Genomic DNA, 17,397 nt, shown 5'->3' with positions numbered 1-17,397 from the left:
GATCATGTCTCACCCGAGAAGGACTGGCTTTGCGAGCCAATCCTTCTTTCATCATGTACTTCAGTAGGTTGGACTGACGTGTCTTCATTTAGATTCTGTTCCACTTGATTTAGGAGCATCAGTTGCTACAAGTGCTGTGTGCTCAGGCAAAGGGAATGTCTGATATTTTTGCAGTTGCTCGAAGATGTAAAACGATACTGTATGCATCTCTATCGTTTTATAATTTAGCATATCAGTTCTCTCGCATACTGTACATACCTCTCTGTGGATTACAGTCAGTGGCTCTCCCATAATTGTGTCCATTTACAGTGCTGTGTTCTACAAAATACAAGCTGTTGAAGTTTCACAGTTTTCAGGGTGATGACAAAGTGCCTTTTTAATTAACACACAACCCATTTTAGCCTCTGTGCTCACTAAGCAGAAAAGGAGGTGACTTCATGTAAATGTACTTTTTAACCATGACAACATGAATAATGTGATGTATCTCTTCTGTATTTATGATTGAGTTGCTCCAGCCTGGTTGCTGTTGGTGCTCCAGGGAGGTGAGTCATTACGTCTCTCTTTGTCTTTTTTTACACCGAACCAAACAACAGCGGAGACCAGTGTGTGCTGGTGTTCTGGAAGCAAAAAAAAAGGCATGTAACAGGCAGGCGTGTAACACAACAGAGTCGGCGTCTAGTGCGGCTCCCGGCATGTCTGCCCTGGCTCTGCTATCTCTGTTAAAAGCAAAACAACACTGACCTCCCACCCCACCCCCTTCCATTTTTATACGCCTAATGCTGAACTACGAGGTGGAATAACAGTCTAAGTGTCCTGCCTTGAACAGGCAGTGTTAAAGAGAATTGTGACATAAAGTCAGTACCTCTGGTGCCAGGACTCACTTCACACATCACCTCAACACTTACACCGCTGTGATCAAATAGACGCTGGTGGGAATGGTTTCTCTTAAGTGCTGGTTAAGTGCATTTTACTAAGGAAATAAGAGAAGTTAAAATACATTTAGTGTTAAAAAAGACAATGCACTCTTCCTTAATGCAATGTTCTGCACTTAAGCTATATAGAGTCTAACTCTGAGTGTATATACCTTAGCCTGGCTACCGAGGGCAGGGCCCTCATTTCCACACTTTTATTTTCTGCAAAGAGAAAGCACTGATATGTAAGGAAGTCGATTCAGAGAACACACTTCAGTGGCTGACGATCTCCAATTTAATGCTGTCCTGGCTCTTCCGTCTGGAGAAAACCCAGCCATGTTATTTTGGATATAGTGAGAGGAACTGTCTGCGTGCCTGCTGGGTACCTAGCTGGGGGTAGTGGACTGTGAAGGCCCTGAGGAGCCATGCGGGTCTTTACCATACCAGCAGGCCTGATCTCCAGTAAGGAAGAGGCTGCATTAACGTAAGGCTGATAAATCCAGAAATGCAACTGGATAAATCCGTAATATGCAGCTGCTGGCCCAGATCCTGCCGGAGCTCCGCAGTGACACTGGGCCCTGTGAAGTTTGCAGATAATCAGTTTCATCTCAACTAGAAAATCATGACGCCTCTTCAAAGTTGGCACACATGCACAGAGTTGGTGAATATCAGTTGGAATATCTTGCTGGGTTATGTAACATTTTACATATTAAAACTACGTTTTGTACGGTGAACAAGGTTTAATGTTAATGTTTAATCTCTTCATGGACTTTTATTAATTTTTCTTCTTTTTTTCTTTTAGCATGCATTAGTCATCTGATATACTGTAAATGTCTCATGTGTTGGTAATACTCTGTAGTATTGCCTGAGGCCTGTGAACAATGAGGTGCACTGAAATGACATATAGTAAAATATGTGAGAATATGCTACTATAAACATTCATTCTTGTCATTAACTTGTTTAATTTGTGTATTTTATTTCAAACGTGTGTGTGGATAATGTCTCCACTAGACATTTAATATTAGTTGTTAGAGATTTCAGCTTTATTATTAATATCACGGGGAACTCATTTTCACCTTTTAAGAATATTCTCAATTCAACTAAAGTCGTGCTGCAAAATGTGCCTGAAATGGAATAGTACAAATTAATATTTGAAAGTACTGTTTCCCTGAGACTGTGTTTGTGGTTTCTCACAAACCTCAGACATTTTTTTCCTCTTGTGACAAGCACAGCCCAGTTGTGATTAAAATAGTGGGAAGGGATAGAAACAACTTCATCTAATGAACCCTGCTCTCTTCACTGCCCTCCTGCGTCATGTCTTTAGAGCCCTTGCAGTGAGTTTTTCTGGTTCATGTTAATAGGCTGTATCTTTCGTGTTCAAAACAATTAAGTAACACTTCAATCGCTAGAAAGTTGTTTTGTGTCTAAGTTTGGTGGCATTGACTTTCCCTTGGTGTCAACTTCAGAAGGAATACAAACATGCGCTTTGCTGAGCCCACCTACAGCTTTATTTTCTTGTAATTTCTCCAAGCTCCCTTCTCAGGATTGGGGGCTGAGCAGATGCAGGTAGATGTATATTTATGAGGGGGATGTGTATTTCAGGGAGAAGCCGTGTTGTGAAAGGTGACCTTGTTAGATAAAAGGAGGGCTCGGAAGCCAAATGATGAAAGAGAATGGGATCATCCTGGGCTCATTAATGTGGATTTGAAGGTCAGGTAATTATAACAATAGACGTGTGGGCTGGCTTTGGCATCTGGTATTGTTGCTTTGTTATGAAGGTGACAAGCCTGTGGAGGAAAGGGATTAATCACTGTGACACCAGCATGTTGTCACATTGATACATTCAGACATCATAACACTGCTGCTGTAATTCTAAAAAGAAGCAGCAAAAACAACATCGTTTCAACCATCAACAGTATACAACAAGTGCTGTATGAATGGGTTTATGAAGCTACCTACAGTGGCCTGATAGCCTAAACTAAAATAGAAGTCAAATTATTGTTATCACTGCGATAAGCTTTGGTTTTTATCAAATGCTGCTTCAAACAACAACAAATCCATGTTGCCTAGGTTGGTATGGTAACACCTGAACCACTGCATGCAGCAGTGAAGGTAACCAAGGAATCCCACAGCCACAGACTGCATGTTTGAGCCAGGTGAGCTTTTTATAGCTCGAACTGAAAATACTACACAGCAGCCGAAAGTTCAAGCCATCCTTTAACTTAATGGAAATGTTGTTTGTGCTTAAAGCTGATGCAGTATCAATACACTTGAGAAATGAGATCTATGTTACCTGCACTAAATCAATTTAATATAACAACCCAGTGAATGGCAAACAAAGCCTGCAACAAGGTCCTCCCAAAATTTTACAAAGCAGAAAAAGCCTGTAATTTACTGCGTAGGAGATGAGCGATGGGGGTGGGGTGGGGGTGGTGTATAAGGCTGGCAGTGTAAAATTGAATTTGATATTTTTTATATAATAGTTTGTCACAGCAGAGGTAGACACAATTTGCAGGTGTTTCATAACAAGGAATTAAAATTGATCGAAACAAGCACAATTATATGCTGTTAGACCAAACTACAGTATACAAAGTTAAACCAATCAACTGACAGAACTGAAGTTGCCTACACAACCTGTACAGACTGCAGATACCAAGGCTAAATACGTTCTACAAAATGCTCCTTTACAAGGCACTTCTTTTTGTCTGAAAACTTCTGTTTGTTTGGAGTAAACTTTCAGATTTATGCTCACACACTTTGTCTAAAAAGGTCTGTTGTGTGTGCGCTTTACATCAGTGTTTTTCATGTGCATCTTGTTCATAACGTTGTCCTTACTTGTGGAACCTGACAATTCAGTCACATTGAAGGCACGTGGTTAATATTTCAGTAAATACTTTAACTTGTCGGTATTGAGCTAAAGCTCTGGTAGGAATTGTGATGTAAACTTGTCCATATTGCACTAGAATCTCGTTTCAGCCACAGTTGCACTATTTGGACTCCTCCTGCATTTTATTCCACATGAAGCATGAGGAACAAGGGTTTAGGCTTTTTATGTGCGTGTGACTGTGCTGCTGGGTTTGTGCCACCTCTATCACAAGTTTGTCTGGCTCACTCGGGTTCCTTAGGGACCACTAGAAGCTATAAAGAACAAAAATGCCAGCCAGTATTATCAGGCGAGGCAGCATGTGTGGTGTAGCATGCATTTTTAATGTGCCACAAATAAGAAATACCACTGTTGCCTCTCCTCTCTCATCCCACAACTGGTGGCTCGTTTAGCTTTTATTTCTATTTGTGCGAATTTCGGCAGCTACTAAAAGAAAAAAGAGCCCTGATCATTAAAAGACTTGCCTCAGTTCAACACAGAGATCCCCAGACATGGCATGGGTGTTCTAGATATTCAATCCGGGTCTGAATATTTCCAGTTGAGTTGGGTTGTGTTAGTCCGTTAGTTCACAGACATGCATGCGTGTACTTGTGGAAGTGGTTCTGTGTGTGTGTGTGTGTGTGTGTGTGTGTGTGTGTGGACAGGCCCATTAGCAGTGTCTTTTAGGAGAGCAGTTGGAGTGGAAAAGTGTCTGTGTGTGGAGCAGCACATTATTCCACTCAAAAAGAATTTGTCCTTCACTCCACTGACTCTTTGAACATCAGCATGTCAGAGCTGACATGTTAGACATCAGATCACTGTGGGGAAGAACAGCTAATGACCATCTAAGTGTCAACCAAGTCTACATATGATCTGCATTTTGTTTCTTTGAACTACTTTCTTCATTATTGTAAGCCATTCATTTGCAGTTCATTGTGTAGTAGATGCTAATTTGTGCCTGTCAAATTAGCTGTGAATATGATTTCTAATTAAAGCAGAAGAATGGAGGAAAAAAAATGATGTGACTTCCAGTTACAAAGAGCAGCCCTGTTGACCTAGTTTGTGCTTTTTATCTGGGACAGTTTGTGTGTTTGGAATTTGCTAAAGTCAGAATTGCCGTCTTGTCGACAGGTAAGACACGCTTCAAAATCAGCAGTGAGTGATATTGAATTCTGCAGATACAAAGCAGCATAGCATTGCTACAGAACATCGTCCCTGTCGTGGTTAATTTACATATTGACTGAAAATCCCGCTAAAATGTCTGAAAGATTTGCAGACACAGGGTGGCCCATGGTCTAATATTGCTCGCTTTTATGACTATACATTTGCAAAAGAGCAGGTCGCGTGATCCATAAAACTTTTCTGTGCGTTTCTGTTCCACAGCTTTTATGCCAGAGTCACAACTGAGTACACTATTAACCTCTGAGCTATTGCGAAACATGCAAGAGGATGAGTTGAGGTGAGTGTGTATTTGATGGAGACTATTTAAAGGGTTCAGTTAAGGTGGCAGAGACCAGAAGGTAGTCAGTGGATCTGTTTACTGCCTTGAGGCTTTGTGGTTATGCACTAGCACTTCCCATTTAACTGCATGATCTAGGACTCTGCTGACGACACACCACACATGCAGCCCAGATCCACGCCTCACTGCCTTATGCACACACTCACACACTGAAGTGCACACACGGCATTTTTATGAACGCTCCGCAAATATATGGACGCACTGAGACAAGAGGATGGTTTCACCGTTCCTTTTCATAGTGTTTGTGTCTGTGCTGGCTTCTTGACGCAGTGAAACGATCCATAAACCGTGTCTGTCACACTCTCAGGCAGGATTCTGTTATCAATATTTTCGTGTTGTGAAAACACACAGCAGTGGCCCCACTGTATTGTCATTGGCTGACAGATAAATGAGGTTGTAGTTTGGGTTAGGAGTGCAAAGGGCAGACAGGAAGTGGGTGCTCCCACAGTGACAGTTCAGGCATGTGTTTGATGGGCCAGGCTAATGCCGTGGACCAGCAGTTCCTAATGACCTGCCATCCCCAGGCAGTCTGGGGAGCCCTTCCACTGAGATTTATGACCCATGTTGTGGTTACTACTGGGACGGCTCTCAGCAGCGCTCCTGACAAACTCCAAGTCATAGCCCACTCCTTTGGATTCACTCTTTCTCCTCATTAACTGGGTCACTGCCAACCTTCAAGGCTTATCCTTACTACCACAGGAAGTGCTCAGGTTATCTGAAACATTAAAACTTAAAGATCACTGCAGTACTTTGTCTAATGTGATGAGATCCTTGTAGTTGTTTTAGAGGTGGAAGTCTAGATGTGTTCTGTCCTTGAAGAAAAATTGATCCTTCAAATTCTCTTGGGGGTACACACCAGAAGATATCATAAAAGATGACAAAATCAAAAACCCATTTAACATAGATTCAAAGAGGCAACCACACTGTAGAAGAAACAGATAATGGTCTTCTGATAATACTAATTGTTGGCTCTCCCACTGCTCCCCTAAAGGCAGAAATGTGTTGATCAACCACAAGATAGCCAGACCAAGCCCAGGGCAGGCACAAACAGCAAGGAGGGCTAGTTTATAATTAATACACACACTATAAAATATGCATTATGTGGTGGATGTGGCCAAATATGGATTCCTGCTTTGATTTTTCACTCAGGATAATTGAAGTACTTCTCAGGCAAGTCATACTGAAAAAAGGGACAAGCTTTGGTGCCAAGAGTGTAAGGCTGCTGAGCTCTAGGTTAGCTTCAGCTGTTTCTTATTTGTCTCATGCTTGAAGACGGATTGTTAAAGCAAATCAACATCCATTTTAAAACTTAAATGCCTCCCTTGCTATGTATTGCTGTTGGCTGAGCTCATGGAACTCTAAGTTAGAGATATTTTGTGTGTGTAAGCTGCACAGTGTGCTTTAAGATAAACTGCCAAACCATGTTTCATGACATTTCTGATCATTAAAGGAGAGCATGCAGGGGGAGCGGAAATGAAAAGGCATAAAGCAGCATTTTTACCCCTCCCTACTTCCATATTTATCAAACCTACTGCAGAGATGAGATGGTTGTCAAACACTCTTCATCTCCCAGTGGGCTATTGCCGTGATCACACCAAGTGGTTACAAAGCATGTAACATCTGAACCCCCAGACTACCCCGATCACTACTACTGCCATTACCCCACCTCATGGACACACACATACACACACACACACACACACACACACAGAAGTCGTGTCAGACTGATTAGCAACCACATCTCCAATCTCTGATTAGGTGTGGAGTAAATGAAGCAGCCCCCTCAGGTATGCATTTCCATAATGTCAGGTAATTAAACCCCAGTGTTTTAATAGCTCAGGAATAGGAAGACTCCCCATGAGACCAGACAATGATGATAGACTTTGCCGAAAACCAGCATACCATTAGCTTGTTTTTAACTGCCACTGAAAATACTACTTTCCTTGTACTGATGATAGATAAACAACAATAAACTTAAAACATGTACATGTTCATAAGAAAAGTTACAAATGCTACCATGCACACAGTGATTTATCATAAAATGTAAAGGAATCTCTGGCTAATGAAGCCTTTGTTTTTTTTAAAACTTCATTTTTCCATGTGTTTGAAATATGAACACAACTCGTCGGTTCTGCAAATGCACATTTGAGTTGTGTGCTCGCTGTTGATAGCTGACAGATTCCACAGCTAAACAAAGGCTGTGAGAGCAGAAGCATCTTTTTCATCACAGAAAAACCTGGAGAGGTGCTATTGTAAACATGACAGTGGATTGTCAGTACATCCCTGTTTGAGTTGCTGTTTCTTGTGTGTGTATGTTATTCTCATACTGTATGCGTGTGTGTGCGTGCACACACACACACACACACACACACACACACACACACACACACACACACACACACACACACACAGATAGACAAAAGCCCTTTGATGAAATAAATTCTGCAGTGGGAGAGCTTTCTTTGTCCCTGTGCCCACTCATATCTGTGTGGTGTTCAAATGAGAACAATGCAGAGCCATAATGGTGCCACAGAAAGGTGTGGAAACTGAGTGAACTCCAGAGGTCCCCTTCTGCACGTAATCAGACAAAAAATAATAGCATCCACAGGACTGAGCTATGATTGGAGGGCTCTCCCTGATACCACGCATTCATTATCTGTTACTTGTGCACCAAAATGTTTTTGAGAAATAATAGACTTTTAATGGGGTGGTGTTCACTGCTAATGACAGCCAATGTTGTAGCTGAGCTGAAGATCATTAAAGGCATGTTGCAGTGTATGATTCTTCCAATGCCCGCTGTATGAACTGCACTTCAAACACATAGGCTACCTACTTTCAGTAACACCCAAATTAACAGATGTACTTTAAATCCCCTCTAATCTTTCTCCTCTCATGTGGAACGGATGTCTCTAACTGACAGATAGAGCAAAATGAAAACAGGTTCATTTTTAATGACGACACTCTCCACTTAGATGGCACTCTGACGTTACCTTCTGTTGAACCAGTTAACTACGGTTCAGGTTGGAGACTCACACAAACAGCACAGGGCTCGGTCATACTATGAGTGTTGGTGAACTGAACTCTTTTAAAGCTGGCACCAGAATGACAGTGAGCTTGGCTTTACTCTGAAGGTGTTCTGCATATCACGCATGAGACCGAAGCCTCACTCTTTAAGATCACAAGTCTCGCACCGAAAAGCTCCTCTCAGTTCATGTGTGACGTGTTTCCATGGAGAAACAACCGGACCCCACGTAGGCCTGGTGAAATCTCTATTTCCATGTTCTACAGCAGAAGCAGTTGCCTCAAACGCCAGGCCACTGTTAATTGCTTTTAATGAACCACATATTTTATTGAGCATAACCTTTGTCATGTTGCCAAGGAAGAAATCTGCCAAGAAGTGTATATCGAAATTAGCTGCTGCCCGAGTCACGTCTGTTGCCAACTTGCTAATTTAATGTTCAAAAAAATAAACTGGTCACTTTTGCCGATCGGAGATGTGATAAACAAAATATTGGATGCCATTCTTTTTTACTTGTTACCTTTGGATGACGGTGGTGTTGTTTGAAGCTCCCATATAAATGCTAAATATTATATTGACAAGTACGACTATTCAAATGTGTGATTACAGATTTTACTGAGAGGAAAGAAAAAAAAAAAGAGTAACATATCCGCATAATCATTTGAGCCAATTTCAGGCTCTTCTTGGCACTTACCAGGCGCTTTCCTTTTGGGGGCTGTGAAAATAAACTGAATGTTTTCATGAATTATTCTTTTACTATTCTCAGTGAAATTTTTCAACTGTAGTTCTGTTCATTAGATGATATAAATGAGTTTAGAAAGTCAAATAGGTGTATTTATGAAAAATTACACTTGCAGCACAGGTGAAGAATCCAAATTGTAATGTCCAGCTTTGATGTAGTTGAATACTCTGTTGAATGAAGTTTTCTGACTCTTATTTTTTTTTCTCTTTTCAGCAAACTCCACTCTTCTGGGAGGAGGAGGAGGTGAGTGAACGCCTTTTGTTTCTCATTTTATCACTGTTTGTTCCTGTGGTATTAAAGCAATTATGGTTGCATTCATCAGATCCTGCATATTGGCACAATCATATTCTTCTGTTGTGTTCTTCTGGTTCATGGCAGACTTTTGTGTTCATTTCGCTCCAAGTGTCTGTGTTAAATGTGGCTCAATGTAACACCAAAACACTAGATCGTAGTACAGCACACCGTGCACTGTGCCACACTGGGAGATGGCCATTACTTTAGCGGCCTGCCCAAGAACATTATCATCAAAGCAATGGAGGAAATCTGAGGCAGCCGAGCGTGGTGTGGGAATAATGGGTTGGGAACTCCAGTAGAACGCTGCTGCCCAATCCCACTGTTCTGTTCGGAAATTTGACTTTCATTGTGACATGATTGAAATAATCATTCTTCTTCACAGTAAGATAAGGTTGGGGTAAAATGCACCCTGTTAGATGTGGAATGTTAATATTTAGACTGAAGGGGGAATTTTTGATCATCTGTGGGAATGGTATGACAATGAAATAAGGTCACTGCTTCAGCCTTATCGGTTTATCCATCTGTGCTGGTTGTCACTTTGGATGTGTCACCATCGTCTGACAGCCTTTCAGCTGTGCATGGTGATCATCCTAAACAGAACATTAGATATTTGTACATCTTATATCTCATCTGTCTAATGTAATCTACAAATGCTCTTATATGGTGTGTTTTATGTCTCTATCACAGAAACTGTTTTGGAGTTTATTATAAGAGTCAGTTTTAATTATCTATAATGATACTAATAAACAAGACCTGCCCCGATGGCAAATATACTCTAATTATTCACAGTGGATGTGTGTATATCTTGCGTTAATTTAACTGTAGTTTTTGTAATCAGAAAACTGAAAAGGAGATAACAATGTATGAGACTAAAATGTAATACTGTCATTTTAACTGTCACTTTTCCTCCATCCTCCAAATTGGTCCTTCTATAAGGTATAAGGTTTTAGAAATTGTTTTAACAAAAAACAACATATTTGGACAGAATTATGAATTTTGCTAGATAGCTTTTTTCTGCTTTTTTTTTTATTTATTCATTAGGATTTGAACACCTGCCACGGTATGAGTTATCAGAGTTAAAGGATGTGCATAAAACAACATCAAAGCCACAACATAGTTAACTGCTCAGTGTGCATGCTGTCCATTAGATTGTGCAGAGAGCTGTTGAAATCTTATTCACACCTAATCATGCAGCCTGGAGAGGCCCTTATCTTGCGTGATACATGGTTAAGACTGCAAACATTCCAGTCGCTCTTGCGTAGCAGTGCGGCATCCCAATCTGTATCGGTGACATGGAGAGGCTCTCGGCGCACAACCAGCTGAAGAACTACTGTGATTGAGATCAGAGGTCAGGAACATGTGCCTTCATAACCAAGCCAAGCCCTGTAAAGCACTGTATGCTGTCCTGATTGGTGTCTGTCTCTGTTGCAGTCAACTCACAGTATCCATTTGCCACGCACAGAAAAACAATAGAGGCATTTTTTTGCTGTTATGTTTTCATTATTGTTATTTTGTGGCAAATCACCTTTTTACCGTTCTTGGATTCTCGGAGCGTGCAGTCTTGTTGATCGATCCAGGTGCTTCTCAACTAATAATAGGCGTTAGGGTTTTATGGATTTCTCTGTTTCAATACAGCAGAAACAAAAATGATGTTGGATTTGTGGCTGTCAGCACTGGAGCTTGTGATTGTATGTGTCAATTAATGTCATGCTTTGCGAGAAAACATTTAATTGATTGTGACTCCCAGCTGTGCTTATTAATTCCAGAGGAATTCGAGTGCCATTTTTTTGAGAGCAAAACCTCCTTTCATTCTTAATTGACTTCAAGCGATGCTATTCCTGCCAAGTTACTGGCACAAGATACAAGGTCAATTAACTGTTAAAAGCTAAGACTCACAATTTTCTCCTTTTAATAATGACCACAACAAGTCTGCGCTGTTGCATTATTTTGGTCACGTTGAAAAATGAGGATATGATTAAAACCAGGGAGAGATTGCTATTATCTACCACAGAGCTGAAAATGTTATTTTTTCCCCCCCAAAACAATGCTTTACACCGTTTGTCTTTTATCTGCACGGGGCCAAGAGGGGTTTTATCTTCCAGTGTCTTTATCTAGAAGGTGGCTGCTAAACCTGCAAAAGTGTTCTCTCTGTTCTCACCCTGGCCCTCCCTCTACCTCTATCATTTGGCATGTGAAGACCTCCTGCCTTGGTGGCGGTGAGGATCGATGTGAAGAGGAGATGTGCTCTCATATAGGGCCAGCCTTATCTCCCAGCTGTCTTCTCGGGGCTCTGCAGAGGGGCAGCTTCACAACAGGATGATCCATCATGTTGGCCTCACACACCTGAGCCATGTTTAGTTCTCACAGCTCAGGAGGTGAGCCTCCTCCCAGTCAGTGAAAACTGGACAAGATCTTTACTTTATGCATGGAAAGTTAGTTTACCACCTACACACTTTAGAAGTTCTCCTGGCTTTACTTGGTTTTGAAGAATTTCTGTCAGTCCCCTATACATGTAGGTATCTTTTAAGAGAAAAGTTTCTCCTCTATGTTGATCTTATCATTAATTAAAGTGTTACTGAAACTAATGGTTATTTCATTATTAATTAATTTATTAGTCATTTAGTTTATAAAATGTCAAAAAAATGAAAAATGGTCAGCACAGTTTCCCAGAGCCTAAAGAGACATTATAAAATTTTCCTTTGCCAACCAACAGGCCAAAATGCGAAGACTTCATTTACTATCAGAAATGATGAAGAAAAGCAGTAAACTCTTATATTTGAGAAGCTGGCCCAACAAATATTTGTTGTATTTTCTTTACAAATGACTGAAGCAAGTAATAGTTAATTTTTTTGTCAATCAACTAATTGAATAATTGACTGATCACTGCAGCTCTAAATTTAAGTGCGATATGTTGTCACACCAAAACCTTATGCTCGCGATTGTTTTGTTGGCTTGCAGGCAGAACAGTGTGAATGCAGTAGAAATAAGTGAAAATAAAGCCATGAGTGGTTGTTTGCCCGAAAAAACACATTATATTATTCCTAGTATTAGTTATGGAGACAAAAAAAAAACCTCCAGAAAAGATTCTTATGCCCAGATGCTCTATTAAATTCTTAGAAATCACTGATGGGAATTCTCTCTGGGTTGAATGTCTTTAGTATTATGTACACAATGGGGTTAACCAAAATAGCACTGTTATCTACGTTAGACATGCTAGTCTCATAGGGATTCCATACATACATAGAGGGAAATAACAATGATCTCTAATAATGGCAGGCTAAATGAGGCCTCTGTGAATAGAGGGTAATTATGAATGGCACCAGGTTGCTCTTATGATGTGTGTCACAGCATGGCTGGATGTTGGCACAGTCCCAAAGGAACAGACCTAATGTAAACATCATGTTGTCTATCTCTCCTTTACCCCCTATTTGTCTCTTTTTCACACGCCCACTGACACAGGCACACACAAAAACAAGGATGCAAGCGCACAGTGAGCCATGTAATGATACTATGAAGCCCAGTGTAGCTGCAGAGAGGGATCTCCTCTTGCCTTTGATGTCTCCATCCAGGAGGGGAATTGGCTCATTAGCATTCTAACCAGAATCGTTGCCCATTTAGCAATAGGCTTTAACTAGACCACCCAAACAAATCTTTCTGCTCAGGTTGGGCCTCCTTTCTCTGCTCCAGTCAAGCAGCGGGGCATAAACATGGGTGTTTTGTCCGTCCTGACTGGGGCTAATTTGGCCACGAGCTGCTAACGCTCACTGAACTCACCAGCCTTTGTCATTACTTACATAACACAGGCTGTAGTGCTGTGCGCCCCCAGCTCTTCTCCCTCATAAGTTTCCTAAACAGTGGTGTGAGTCACAGCAAGTACCACCACATTCTAATATACGGAATTAATTATGCTTTCTGTGATCATGCCTGGCTGTGGTGGTGTTCGTGTGGTTCTTTGCCATCCTCAGATGAAGACTCACGATGACATGACACAGCAATGCTTTATGACTCTGCTCAGAAAACGGTATGCATACAAAGGGTTGTAAATTACAGATCTAATTAACAGAGCGAGTATAATGTCCTAGCTCTGACCTTTAGGTGAAACGTGAGAACTTATATTTGTCTGACCACAGAATCACAACATCGGCATTGCAATTTCAGCAGAACTATGCAGTAACTGCAGGACTGGCTGCCGCAACAGAGTGTTTCAGTTTCTGACATGTTTGTATAATCCTTTATCAAGATTTCTAAGTGCTTCACCGAGCTTATCTCTATCTCTATTCGTTATGCAAAGAGCTCTGTTTTCTTTTCCTGTCACCTCCAGGTGAACCATTATCCCCTGCCTGGGTCCTGCCCGAGGCTTGTTTATTGAGTAGATTGGAGGGGACCGGGGCATGGTTCTCTGTACAGGGGGAGGGCTATCGGTGGAGACATAGAATGGTGTTGTGTGATGGTTTGGGCTAGATGGCCTTATGTCCCTTTTGCAAACCATCTCACCACTCTGGGAGTCCCACAACTCCCATGTATGATTAATCACTCAAAGATGACATATTATTCTCATAACTCATAAATTGCACACTATGCTTGACTGATGGTCCTCGGTTCACAGATGGTAGTAACAGCCATTAGCATAACTTATGACAGAGATAGTGTATTTCCCCGTGGAGTAGCCTACATAATGTAATATGATAAATTGAATGCAAAGATTCCTCAGTCAGCATGGTACCGTTGGGATTTACTTATCTGCTCATATTTAGTGGGCAGTTAGTTACACCCTGATCTAGGTCCACCTTGTATCTGTGCTGTACTGTTCCATGTGCTTTTTAAGTGTGTTTGAGACAGCAGTGATATAAATAACATATATGTCCTCCTCTCCAGGATCAGCCCTGCTGTTCCGAACTATTTACGAGGTAAACTCATGGCATAAAGATATTAGTGTTTTCTTTTTATGCCTTTATACGTCTCATTTCACTAGGCTGTGTTCAGCACAAGGCTTTGCATTCATACCCTTTGAGCTTTTGCTTTTCATAGCACGATCCAAATATGGGAGTGCCCTCTTGCATAGGCTTGAGTCTGTGATATTCATTTAAATAATTAAAATTAAAAAAAAAAAAAAAAGTCCTTATTTGAATTGGCCTCGGTGTTGCATAAGCGGGGAAGTCATTTTGTAAATTGCACTTACTTAGTAAAATTATAAAACAACTTTTCACTACACTTCCCAAGTGTAATGTACTTCTAAGCGAGTTAATGCATTAATACTATATGCTACCACCCAAGTGTTGCCTTGCTTTCATTAAATGTGTAGCCCATTATGCTGACTGCATAATATAAATGGAAGCCACAACACTCCACACAACCCCATGGACAAATAGATGGGTGTACTTATTGTTTGGATCAACAGTGTTCTTTTACAGGCAGAGTATAATCTATAAAATATGTGGGTTTTTTCCCTTTAAATAATTTTAATTGGAGGTAATGAAAAGTGACCATTACTATAAATTTATATCAGAGATGGCAACGTCTCAGTGGAAACATCAGTCGTTATATGAAGAATTATCACGTGAGACCTACCTCCTTGCTGTCAGATCATTTCACCCAGTTACTGCTGAGATGACGTAATTTAGAGGGCATTGCATTGTAATTAGCAGGACAAGGTCATGATATGGACTGCAGTCTGCAGTACCCAAATAGTGATGGAAATTGCATTTCAGTGTGAAAGCCTTCTCTAATGCCATCTCAGGCTCCCTCCTGCCACCACAGTGAGGAGTCACCATGAACACCCCTCCTCCTCCCCCTCCAATCAGCAGTGATGGATGGACTAATTGATGCAGAATGATTAGGCCATTCATTTTAGCCTACAACAGTGGGTTCCATATTTAGGATTAGCATTGCATTATAATGGGAAGGGAAGAAGAGATGTTCAGGGAGTCAGTGAACACCAGAGGGAAGGAGGGACAGTGTTAAGAAGAAGGAGGAAGAGCAAACACACAGTTATAGAATGAGAGCGTGGTAACAGGACTGGTCACTTGCGTAATGCTAAACTTATGAGACATAAGAAAGTGCTCCAAGGGATTTATGGCGAGGTGTGTATCTGTGAAAGAGAGCAGGCGAGAGGGGCATAGAGCTGCCCGTGTCCTGGTATCCCTCTCTTAACCTATGAATCATTCATCTCTGTCCCCATGTATAAATCAAGCTGCCGGCCGTTGCCCACGGCACTCGTGTCATTAGCTAGTTGACGGCATCACTTGATCTCTGGCACTGCAGTGTGGGTGAGGGAAAGGGCCTAACTTTAAACAGCACTCATATCAGCATATCAACTATATGGTACTCTCTGTGTCCAGCTGTGGAGTAGCTAGCTCTGTGGAGCTCATCAGGACCACACAAAGAATCTCTCGCCCAAAGGGACGTTTCTCTTCTACCGCTCACAGTTGCACTTTGCTGTACAATTCACAGTTTCCTGGAAATTATTCTAGGGCCTGTGTATGTATAATGCATAACTTTCTGAAAGTGTATGTGTAATGTACTCTCCAGCAACTTAGTGTTGCTCTTGTATTTTAGTTTGTTGTTGATTCTGCTTCGCAGCATGATTTTCCTGTATTTGTAAAAGAGACAATGTATATTCCAAGTGTTTTTAATTTTTGGAAACAAAAATTGATTGACAGGTTTTGGTTGACAGTATACATGTACATTTTTTCTATTTCTAAACCCTTAAAGAGTATTATAACATCCAGTTTTAAGCATGTGGGTTGTGTAGTTGTATGGGGTAGAGATTTCACAGATTCTACCCTATCACCTGATTTACAGACTTAAGTCTGACTTAAATCAGAGATCCTGCGTTACTGCCACAATGGAGGCTCACCATTAAGATAAGATAGGATAGGCCTTTATTAGTCCTGCACTGGGGAAGCTTTGTTCTCTTTTACACTGAATCAAAGAGCGCCCAGTACGATGCCGCCCCAGTGTGTGATATTAGAAAGCATGTCAACATTTAGAAAGCAAAAGGGACTTGATGTGTAACACAACAGCACGAGTCCTGTCCTGCCTTTTTCTGTCCTTTTTGCACAGACATCGATACAGTTCTGTTACTGCCTTCACTGTTGACTTAAGGTGGAACAATGACCCCACATTCCGTGTTTGCACCTTTTCATACAGAAAGGTGAGGAGAAATAACATTTCTGCCCTGAACAGGCAGTGTAAGAGGGGCTATAGAATCTTTCACCACGGGGGGGTCGTTTGAGGTAGAGGACTTCACTCCTCCAGAATCTCTGCCATCGTATATTGAACCGGGGGACTGAGAAAGTCTGGAGCCTTATCAGTTTGAAACGCTAGCTCTGCCAGCTGCTGCCCAAAACCTCAGGGCAGAAGCCAAGCCTCAGGGCAGCTGAGGATAGGGAGCCTCTGAGTGCTGTTATTCTTTGGCTTGCAATACTGTAACAGTATAAAGTGTTTAACATTATCATAACATTATTGTATAAGCAATTATTGTTGTTTTGAATGGTGTGGCATGTACATTTGTGCTTGCATTTTCTGCATTTGCACTTGTTTTCAAGTTTGCCTGCAAGGGAACAACACCAGCATACAGTGGGACATCTTGACTTCTCAGAATCACTTAGTTGAAAATAAATATATGTGATATTGTAGTCTGGTCCTCTCCTTCCCTCAGGGTTGCTGCGGTAAACATATTGCAGCTGCTTGTTTTCCTTTGTGTTTGACCTGTGCGGCCTATCTCTCTGCCTCTGTTGTGTGCTCTCTCTCAGAGGAAACGAAGGTGGCCTTTGACTTCAATCAGGGGACAGGAAGAGTGATATTCTGCAGTCCCACAGCACATTGTGCCCTTATGTATATTTCAACTACTTAATAATTCACATGCTTTTGTTCAACAAAAGACTTGCATCCCAGTTCAAGGGCCGACCACCTTATTCTGTCTCCCCTCGTTCTACATAAAGTGAGAACGCCACCACAGGGCACGAGAAGTGAGCATGAAAGTGTCAATTTAGTTCTCTTCCACATTGCATCACACACAATCCTCCCCTGCACCCCAAACTCCCTGCT

At 41.4% G+C, this 17,397-nt stretch overlaps 1 protein-coding gene across 6 annotated transcripts in view; it reads left to right on the top strand.

Annotated features, from left to right (window-relative positions):
* The window catches only part of macrod2 (mono-ADP ribosylhydrolase 2), a 393,930-nt gene that overhangs the window by 107,212 nt on the left and 269,321 nt on the right, over positions 1–17,397 (top strand). For 5 of the 6 annotated variants that reach the window (XM_046402692.1, XM_046402691.1, XM_046402694.1 and 2 more), the window contains exon 4: positions 9,268–9,297. The exons of the other annotated variant lie outside the window; for it this stretch is intronic. In XM_046402692.1, coding sequence (XP_046258648.1) covers positions 9,268–9,297 — 30 coding nt within the window. The remainder of the gene's footprint in view (positions 1–9,267; positions 9,298–17,397) is intronic. 6 annotated transcript variants of the gene reach the window in all.

The sequence above is a fragment of the Scatophagus argus genome, chromosome 10 (assembly GCF_020382885.2).
Source record: "Scatophagus argus isolate fScaArg1 chromosome 10, fScaArg1.pri, whole genome shotgun sequence".
In the NCBI taxonomy this organism is placed as follows: domain Eukaryota; kingdom Metazoa; phylum Chordata; class Actinopteri; family Scatophagidae; genus Scatophagus; species Scatophagus argus.
This window is presented reverse-complemented; position numbering and strand designations above follow the sequence as displayed.